General features: G+C 40.2%; 1 protein-coding gene across 10 annotated transcripts; it reads right to left on the reverse strand.

Annotated features, from left to right (window-relative positions):
* Window positions 1-27: 27 nt before the first annotated feature.
* On the reverse strand, window positions 28-10,363 carry CKAP2 (cytoskeleton associated protein 2). 10 transcript variants are annotated; one of them, XM_002197599.7, is made up of 9 exons: window positions 10,230-10,363; window positions 8,602-8,689; window positions 7,871-7,946; window positions 5,310-6,115; window positions 4,165-4,330; window positions 3,491-3,658; window positions 2,910-2,982; window positions 1,811-2,201; window positions 28-967 (listed from the first exon to the last, which is right to left on the reverse strand). In XM_002197599.7, exons 1-9 carry the CDS (start codon window positions 10,288-10,290, stop codon window positions 730-732), a joined length of 2,067 nt encoding a protein of 688 aa, XP_002197635.2. In that variant the 5' UTR covers window positions 10,291-10,363; the 3' UTR covers window positions 28-729. The 10 variants fall into 10 exon arrangements, with proteins under 10 accessions (XP_002197635.2, XP_030129187.2, XP_072785594.1 ...); XM_030273327.4 differs by having other exon boundaries at window positions 7,871-7,949; XM_072929493.1 differs by lacking the exon at window positions 10,230-10,363 and adding an exon at window positions 9,236-9,355 and having other exon boundaries at window positions 7,871-7,949.
* Window positions 10,364-10,419: the final 56 nt, after the last annotated feature.

Here is a 10,419-nt window from a genome sequence, read left to right on the forward strand (position 1 = left end):
AGCTGTGATAGCTCAGTGCCAAGAACATACCAAATAGCTTTAACCTTTATTTAAAGAACAAACACAACTAAATTGATCAGTTTAATAAGTATACCATAATACAGACTGATGAGTTTAATAGGTATACCATAGTACAGACTAATACAAGCCCACATAAAAATAGTCACATACTAGTGTTATCAGACCTCATCTAGGATTACTTGATGACGAACAAATCTCAGTAACTAAAGAGATTAAATTCTGTTTTGTTGAAGCAGCCCTAAAACTAGATACAACAGTTTAAATTCAGCACATACCTTATTAGCTGCCCTCAGTTCTAAAAACTAAATCTTGTCAGAGTAGACTTTGCATTACTGGAACACCTACATTACTTTGTTTTCTTAAACTAAGAGATTGCATGTTTCTAAGGAATTAACAGGAATTGCAACCAGTAAACAGTAGGTATCAGCAATATAATACCATGAGCTACTAATACGAAGCATTATACCTAGTACTTAATGGAAAATTTAATGAAATATAGTCAACATAAAGACAACAGTGCTTAGTCTAGTACTTAAAGCAGGAGAGATTTGTTACAATTTTGAAAAGGCAGAAACTTTAAAAGTTTTAGTGACATCAGCAGTCCCCAAAAATTTTAGACAGCTTTCTCAAAGCTGCATAAAACAAGTACCCTTCAACTCTCCCTAAAAAGTATAAAATCTTTAACCCCCTCTAGCAATAGCACTACTTTTACTCTTCTATTTCAGCATTTGTTTCTTGGAGGGCATTGCTCTGTCTGTGGATAAACACTGTGGCTTTTGGTTTCAAGTCTCCCAGCTCCTCAAGTGAAGAGACACATGGATCTTGCTCTTTAACAGCATCAGGCAGCTTGAACATTTTCTCCCGAATGCGTTGGGAATATCGCAAAGGAGTTACGATTTTCAGATCTTTAGCACTGCAGTCATTTGCCTCAGGATGCATCTTCACACTTAGGAAAAGAAAACAACAAACCAGAAACATAAACATAGGCATGCCATAATATAAGTTACCTCTGCAGCAACCAGCAGAAACAGCAAGTCATGATTCCTGTTCAACTCTTTCCCATTCCCATGGCAAAAGGAAACAGGTCCCTTTCCCTTCATTCAGCTAAAACCAGATGTACAACTCTTTTCTTGGGCAAAATATTTTAACCCAGAAAACCTCCTGAAAAGAGTTCCCAAAGACAGTTCTTTCCCATTCTATCAGGGGAAGCTGTTCTTCCTGCTGCAAGGGACAGTGGACAGCTGTCAGGACTCCAACCCCATCAGATGTTAAAGCTGAGCACAACTTCCTTAATAAAAACCTTATAGCAAAAAAAAAAAAAATTAAGCATTAGTTGGTTTGTACCGAGGCTACAACCCAAGTTTTGGCCTCAAGATACAATTAAAATAGTCTTTACAGGCCAGTTACATCTTGTTCACTAATTCTGTGTTATGACATACAACCTTATCTACACTTGAAAAGGGGAGGGATGGAGACCTCTTTACCTAGCTCAGCATAGAACTGCTACTGCCCTGTTGGCAGTAGAAGGGAATCCTAACCCTGGAATTTAGGTCTCTGCCACAAAAGTCTGGTTACTCTGTAGTAAACCATTCAAAAAGCAAAACAGTTTGGGTAAATAGAGAAGCTTACTTAAAAATACTTCCTTCTGAAGGAAAAGGAAGCAATCCTAAAAATGGTTCTTGAGAGCTTTTAACTAAGTATTTCACAAATGCAGTGCCTCCCCATTTAACAGGACAAACAGTTACTCCAGACACTATAGACTTTCCATGGTTACCTTAAGTAATCTTACCTTTCCACATATGGTGTGGTAGGAGGGTTGCATCTCATTGAATAAGATGTGTCATTCTCTTTCTCAGGAGAATTAATTACTTGGGCTGTATTTTTTATCCCATCCTCCTTCGGTTCTCTTTCACATTTTCCTTTCTTTTTTGCCCGTTCTTTAGCCTTGTGCTTTTTATTCTTTTTTGGTAAGATCTCTCCTCTTTGTTTTAAGTCTAAATCAACTTCTTCTTTTTTGATAACTTCACTGCTTGTCTCTGCCTTCTTATTTTCATTCTCTTCTTTTTGGTCATCATCAGGGCAGAGGTCTTTGAAGGTTTCCTGAACTGGCTCTACAGACAAATTTGGTTCCTTGCTGACTTCCACTACCTCAGTTAAATGAGCTTCTGGCACCGCTCCCCCTAAAAATGCAACATTGAAGAGAGTATACCTGCAATTAGTTACAACTAAAGGTAATGTTTTTAAAGAGATAACTTTTATTCTCATGTAGAGCTCCAAGATTTCAGGTAAGTATGCATTGGAGTCTGAGCCACAACAATTTAAATTGCTGATAATTTTAGAACCTGCAACCTGAAAGCTCAGGCTAAGTACAACATCCTGAGAAGTCATTCTCTTCCTTTTCAAGCACAGCAGCTCTCAACAAGTATTTCAGCCAGTTTCTGGGTTCAGATACTTATCAGGTTATGTTACATTGAAAGGAAATATTTATGGCTACTTTATTTCCAAAATTAGAATATTTACAACCTTTAATTGACACTATGCCTAACACAACCAGGCTTCTGGTAGTAAAGGAGTTTGAGTCGGAGGCACTGATTTTTAGCTCACAAGAGTATTTTTATTTATTCTTTGTTAGTCAGGCTGAAATAGTTGGATGACACAGCTTTTATAAAGTTCAATTAACAAGCCTGAATACATGGGCATCTCCAATCATTTTAACATGCCTCTGAAAAGGATTTGTTTAGCCAAGATTGTTTTCAAAGATAATTGAGTATAAGATGATAATGGAAAATTTTCCATGAATGAACTATTTGTACTGCTATTAAATTTTAAAACGCCTTGTGTTGGCTGTCAAGTCAGACATAAAACTAGAATAGAGTACTCAGACTTACCACTGTCAGAGTTAAGAAGACCTTCAGTATTTTTAATTGTATCTACTAGTGTGTGTCGCAATTCCTCTCTGGGCTGAAAAAAAGTTGCACCGTTTTAGAAAAACAATTCCAAAATGAATTATCTCAGCTTATTTGAGTGGTATAATAGTTACGGGGAAAGTGAAGCAGGCCACATGATGTTCATATTACAAACTCTTTCTTTAATGCTATTCAGAGTTAAGTCAGAACACAAGTGAATACTGTATTTTCAGTATTTGGTGTGCGAAAGATGTATTTGATGCCCTGAAATCTTGTTGATATTAAAATATAGAAATTAAGTCCATCAGTAGGTGTAAAATTAAGTTCTATTTTGGGTTTCTAGTGGTACTATGATAATTTGATGATCCTTAAACCTTTCTTCTTCAAATTAGTAACTACAGCAACTACAGAGCAAACCAAATCCATTATTTTTATTGTCAGGTAGGTCATGTGACTTTCCTACTATAAAGGTATTTAATAGGATCAGAAGCAGTTGTATTTTACAGGCCATACTTCCATGCCTTTCTAATTGTTAATCTCAAATTTTAAGAAAACTTACTTACCATTGCTCCTGCCAAAACAGCCTCCTCGTAGACAGCAATAAGCTTTCCAAGATGGCCTGTCTGTTCAAGACGCATGCAGCAGATCCAATATTTTGCAAGCTTTTTAACCCCAGGAAAATTGTGTATCAGCTCTTCCAACATGACACGTGCTTCATCACCACAATGTCCCTAAAGTCAACACAAAAGGAGAGATTTAAATGCATTTGACACATTGAGGTGCTGTAGTTTTGCTGATTTTGGACTAGAAAGCCAGGGATTTTTCCTTTGGCAGAATTGTTATTCACCTATTCTTCAAACTTAGATTTATTTATATGGTATTGTAAGTACAAGTAGTAAGATGTAGAGGCATCTTCTGAAAAAGTCTGTTTCAAGTAGTTCTGAAGTATGGACAAGTTTCTGCAAATGCAAACTTGTTTTAGGCTAATTACTTCTATCTACTCTCATTACATTATAGTTCAATTACTATTATTACCATTATTGCCTATACTTATTTAGTAGCTCAGTGAGTTAGTAAAAGTTCAATTTCCTCAGCTGTTAGCAAAAGCTATGATATTGCTTAATGTGGGGAACAATTAATAACCTGTATCTGACTCACATGGGTCTAACATGCCCAGAGGATTTTCCTGCTGTCAGAACTTATATAATCAGAACTCAGTAGGCAGGGGTTCAAGTACCTGTTCTGTTAACTGCAGGCATTCACTCAGAGTCTTATTGACTTTTTCTGTATCAGCAGCAGAGAATTCTTGTTCTTCACTTTTAGACTGGGGTCCTAGAAGTGCATATATAGGAGGTCGTCTCATCACTTTTCCTCTAGATGCCCTCCATTCATCCAGGCGAGCTCTGTATTTAGGAATATTATTAGCTGAAGTGACAGATGTTTTATCACTTTTTTTACATTGACTGACACTAATTAGGGTAAGTCATGCCAAGATATACTTTCCAGGTAGCCTGAGTCTTCTTCTTTTAATTCCAAGAGGAATAAAGCTGTTTACGAGATCTGCATGGAAATTTCAGAACTACACATAGGTCTGCTTTAGGTATCTACCAGGTTAAAACACTTTAATCTCTTCCCTTGCAGCTGCAACAAGAGACTTAGTTTACAGGCCCTTGTTTTCAAAAGAAGGTAAAAAATGCTTCTGAACCGTTCATCTGTGTCACCTTCCCCCCCCCGCCATCCCACTTCAAACCAGAAAACTAGAAACTAATATCTTAAGACAAAGTGTGGAGAACAGCCCAAAACAACCCTATCACACAATTTATAAAGTCGCAAACTGATGTGAAGTGTAATTCAGTTTTAATGTTTCATTACCACCCCACCCCCTAGACGATCAATTTTTAGTAAATGTGACTTACAAGGAGTATATATATGAGAAATATTATATAACTGTTAGACTGTGAATCATATTCTCACCCATTGTCTATGCTGTAGTCACCAAACTGAAAAATGTCCCTGACAAGTTCTCTCCTTCAGTCTGTAAAGATGCTCCTGCCTCAGTAATTTTTTAGACTGTGACATGCACGTGAAATTAATTTACAGTACTGTCTGTCATCCTTAAGGCTGTCACAACACTTAGACTAAAAAAAACAGCTCCAACAACATCTATTTTTTAACTGCACAGGAAAAGCTGTAGGCCTGGAGAGTTCCTGCAACTGAATCTCGATTTCTCAGTTTAAGCCTTGATGCTGTCCTTGGGCATCAAGACCAAACACTTAGTTCTCCGTTTTTTAGTTTATACAGCAAAAATAGATCAAACTAGATATTATTGGGAAAAAGGCCTGAATAACTTCCAAGAGTAAGCTACAACAGTAATTTAGTTACCGTCTCTCTTCTGCTGACTCTTTTGGCAGAATAGATTTTCTGTTGCCATCCATTTTAGCATTCTGTCCTGATTTTGTACCAGGAGCAAGAGAAGCTGATTTTGCTGAAGCTTCTTGTCTTGCATCTGCACACTTCACACGCCGCGTTTTGTTATCATGATTGAAAGAAGCAGCCTTCGGAGGCTGTGATCGCTTTCCACCAACCACTTTTGAGACTGTTACTTTCTTTGGTGCCACAGCAAACGTCAGCTGTTTCTTCAGACCAGACTGTGAGTTAGTAGCAGCTTTGTCAGATGGTTTGGTATGAAATGGCAAGTCACCATTTGATTTTACAGATTTAGGGTTGTTTGCGACTTTGATGGTCTTCAGAACTGTATTACAGCTTTTCATGGACAAAGAATTTGCTGCTTGTTTTGTGGCAGAAGGAAAAAGCTTCTTGTCTGGCAAAGAACTCTTTTCCCCCTCAGTTTTTGCTGCTTTCCAGAAAGAATTTATCTTGGATTGGATAACTTTGCCACGATATCTGCCAAGAGCTGGTTTCTTTGGTACACTGATACTTGCATTTTGTTTTTCTGATGTCAAATGCCTCTCTTGAACTCTCTTTATTTCCAAGATGGCCTTGCTAAGTGGTACATGCTGAGATTTTATATCTATGACTTTATTCTCTGAAGCTTGATTTTCAAGATTACAGTTTGTCCCTGATATGTAACTTGTCAGTGGGACTGTAGAAGAGTTTAAAGTAACATTTATTTCTGAGTTTACTGTCGATTGGTCCCATGACACTTTATCAGCATTCTCTTTATTTTCCTAAAATCAAAGGCAAATTAACGGAAATGTTAGATGTAGGTTAATGCTGCACGTTACTTGTTTCCAAAGATGCTTCCAATGATTTACAGTTACAGGGCTAAAGTGCTTAAGTGCCAGTTTAAAGGTGCCTACAGAAGTCGTGTATAAGTATTATTTGTCAACTATAACTGCAGAAGTCACATCAAAAATCAAATAAAAACTGCTTAAATTCTGACTTGGAAGTAAGAAATAAAACTCTTAAAGCAACTTCTGGCTTTAAACTGCCCAAATTACCTCCTTAGAAGAGTTATAGAGAAGAAACTTGCTTTAGGCTGTATATAGTCAAGAGCAGTATCTGTTTGCATACCTCATCAATTAATGGCAGCACCATTCTTCCACTTAGTGTGAATAGTCTACTAACACAAGGTAGTGAGTAAAGTAGTAATTAGGGATAGAGGGACCTGCTGGCAACATCCTCTCTCCACTTCTCTCCACTCCTAGGAGATGCTACCAGAAGATAACTTTTCTTACTATTGAGATGTAGGATGCTGCAAGTTGAGAATAGTTACATCAGTTTTATTGGCTTTACTGAAACTATCAGCTGTATGTTCTCTGCACAACCCCTTATGAAAAGTTGAATCTAGTCTTTTCTCCAAAAAAGTTGCTCTACAGCAACTAATTCAGCATTGTCCAAGGAGCAGCTTTTTAAAGCGTGAAATATCCAAAGGCATGAAAAAACAACGTGAATGACACATGGAAGTCTGCAGCAGCAGACTTTGAGGAAGATGCCCTTGGCCTGAAAGAAAACTCATTTTCTGGTCTGTCATTGAGGTTTAGTAGTTAGAGTTGACAAAGTTTGTCAAAGTCATAACTAGAGTTTGAGTGTGAGGACCTATTTCAGGAGACTATGTAGCTTAACTCAATTTTAAACCATACAAGACATTTATACAGAAAAATATATGTCCCTTCAGGAAACTTCTAAAAAAACACTTGTTCTCACTTCTGCAATTTTTCTCCTCAACAGTCAGTTTTGAAGTTTAAAGTTTTTTGCTTTTCTCCTCAAATAGCTCCACATCTCAAATCTTATGAAACCCAAACTCTAAACTGCCTAACATGAACACAGGTCTTATGTCTGTTTTTATCTCACCTTTCTCTGAGAACAGGTCTGGAAAAGAATCTCTATTTTGCTATTTCTAAGCAGCACAACCGTTTGCATCTTAATTCCAGGAAAGTGACATGAAATGATACAACGAACACATTCTCTTAAACTCTGATTAGGTATTGGCATCTACTTTTGATTACCTTAGTTTTGCCAGCACACCACTGAAAAAGCATACACACTCAACAATTCATTTTGTTAGTGGTTTGGCTTTCTTTCAAGTAACAATGAACTTCTTTACTGTGACAAAAGACACTACTCAGATTTTAAATAGCTTCCCCCAAAGACTCAAAATGTATCAAAAACGCCTCTAAGATTCTTGAGACGTGTTATTAAAATGTAAGCATTATTTCAGCAATAATGGTATCCTCTTTAACTCTCTCTCCTGTTGAGTATAAATGAATATCAACATGATCCATTTCCTACTGTAATATGACAGCTTTCCAAGAAGCATATAATAAGCAGTGACTAAATCAAGGGCTAACAAACCACACCTCTTGTCCTGCAAACGTCTCATGCTCTGGAAGTCATACAACATAAATAGATTTAAGTAAGTGGAATGTTGTAGCCATAGAAACAAAGTGCCAACAGTGTTTAAGTATCAGTCAAAAACTTACCATTTCTGCCTCGGGAGATGTTGAGAGCTGTAACTTGTCTTGCAGTTTACTGGTAGTGGCTCTCCTAGTTCTGCTACTGCTTAAAAAAAAAAAAAAAAAGACATCTTAAATCATGCAACAAAAATATGCATTTTTAGAGGATGTTCACATTCAGTTGGTAGTCTACAGAACGTACTCATACTGAAGCATTTCTGTTTAGCTTGCACTATTCCACCAGCAAAAACAAATGGTTAAGCAACCACTGATCAGAATCCAGGCTGGAAAACATCATTTTTATACCATAAAGAGCTGTCTAATAGACGAAGCTGAAGCTCAGCCACTGCAATCATGAGAGCCCAGGCCATCTGAGACAAGTCTGAACAAGGACACATAGTTCCTACCACAATGACAGGTTCCAAAACCTTCAGTCAGGCACTAGGGCTGTCATCAGACTACCTAGAAAGTTATAAAACCACCAAGAGCAGTATTGTCTCCTAGCAACTATGAAAATGTATTGACAACTCAGAAGAAAAGCATCTCAGTTTAAAGTTACAAATTCAAATTCTTCCTCAGGTGCTTTGTGATGTGTTACGTAAGAGACATGGCACTACTGCATGTGACTGAAAATAAACATTCTAGTTAGCAAGTAGTATCTTTGCATCAGAGCACCTACAGAAACCAGCTGAGAGGAAAATGAAGGAACATTAGTGAATATGAACATAAGAGAATATAAGCAATAGCAGAAACACTACCTGACCAACATCTGGTTTTCTTGAATGGGCACACCAGAAAACGTCTTCTTTCTTGATAGATACTCTTCGACTTTCTGTCGTCTTTGTTCTAGCAAATTTTAAGACAGAGAGACTTGTTACATTTTCAGCTAAAATATTAATGCTAAACTTTCTTAGTCAAGAAGGAAATGCAGTTAGAATAGCATTGAGACATTACAAAATATAGATGCTACATATTAAGAAAGCCTTAGTTTTCACATCTCAATGGCTTACACATTCTTGCATTTCTTGAGAAAGGCAGTATTCAAGGGATGGTTGAATACAAATTCACAGCTAAACAAAATGGCTGGCTTGCTCTATTAAGCTAAAAGAAATGCTATTTTGTAACATGAAGTCAGGTTTGCTGTTATCTTCTGTATGCCTGTCCAGTATTTCACGTAGTTACTGTTGGTTCAGCAAGCACACTTTTCACTTGTGGCAGTAGCAAGTAGAGCATACATGAAAAAACACCATGCATTTGAACCCAACTGACCATCTGTAAAATCATTTGCTTCTCTTCTGCTCTCACTTGGACATCTATGAAAACAGCTAGACTACATGGAGTGTTAATACCAGCATGAAGTGATCCTGAAAAGGTCCTAAGAACAGCTGTTACCGTCCCTCCGGGGATGACGACTCCACCATCTCCTTGGACAGTTCATGCCCATGTCATATCCCCCTTTCTGTCAAGAAATTCCTCCTAATGTCCAAGCTAAACGTCCCCTAGCACAGCTTGAGACGGTCCTCTTGTCCTGTCACGTGTCACCTCGGAGACAAGGCCGGTCCCCATCTGGCTCCACCCTCCTTTCAGGCAATTGTAGGGAGTAATAAGGTCTCCCTGAGCTTCTTCTCCAGCTGAGCATCCCCAGGTTCCCTAAGGCACTCCTCACAGGGCTTGTCCTCCAGACCTTTCCCCAGCTCCCTGCCCTTCTCTGGACGAAGTCACAGAAGGCAGTGCCCATTCCCTGCCTCTGAAGGACCTACCACAGCTCGTACAGAGGCGGTGCCCCTCCAGAGAGCTCGGCGTGCATCCCAGAGCCTCCCAGCACCTTCTGCTTCAAAAACGCCCCTCACACGAACACCAAGGCCCACCAAAGCAACTCCCCTGCTTCAACTTGCAGAAGCCGAACGCTTCAGAAAGTAAATAAGCACAAGAGTGCCGCACTTGCTGCTTTCAAGAGGATGCTCTTAACGTCACGGCGTCCTGTTTGTCATGAGGGAAAGATTCCAGCCCAGGAGCCCTACCTGGGGTTGGGGATAGGATGGGATGGGGTGGGGTCCGTACCGGCCCCAGCCCCGCCAAAGGAGAATGAAGTCTCGTCCGTCCACTCGCAAGTTCTAAGACCACAACAGCGAGCGCTGCCACCAAGACACGCCCGGTCTCCGACCTTGCCAGAAGCACCTGCCCTCCCTCCCACTGTCCGGAGAGACGCACCGGCTCTCGCACCGGCTCTCCCGCACCCGCCGCACCGACGCGCGAGGCTGCAACGCCGGCCGCTAACGCTCAGCGCCGCGCGGGCAAGCGAGAGGGCGGCCCGCGGCGGGGAGCAGCTCTGTCCCTCGGTTCCCGGTGTCCCTGTCCCCGTCCCCGCCGAGTGTCCCGGCCTTACCGCGGAATGCAGGCTCGGACCTGCAGCCAGCCGGGAGCTGCGGAGCCGCGCGCACCGCCATGGCCGCCGCGCAGCGAGCGTTTGAATCGCCCGGCGCCGCCCCGATTGGCCGGCCGCGGGGCTTGAACTGGCCAATGGCGGGCGGCGCTGCCCTCCCGCCGCTCCCCGGCGGAGAACATGGCGGCCGCTC

Source organism: Taeniopygia guttata, chromosome 1 (genome assembly GCF_048771995.1).
Source record: "Taeniopygia guttata chromosome 1, bTaeGut7.mat, whole genome shotgun sequence".
Lineage (NCBI taxonomy): Eukaryota > Metazoa > Chordata > Aves > Passeriformes > Estrildidae > Taeniopygia > Taeniopygia guttata.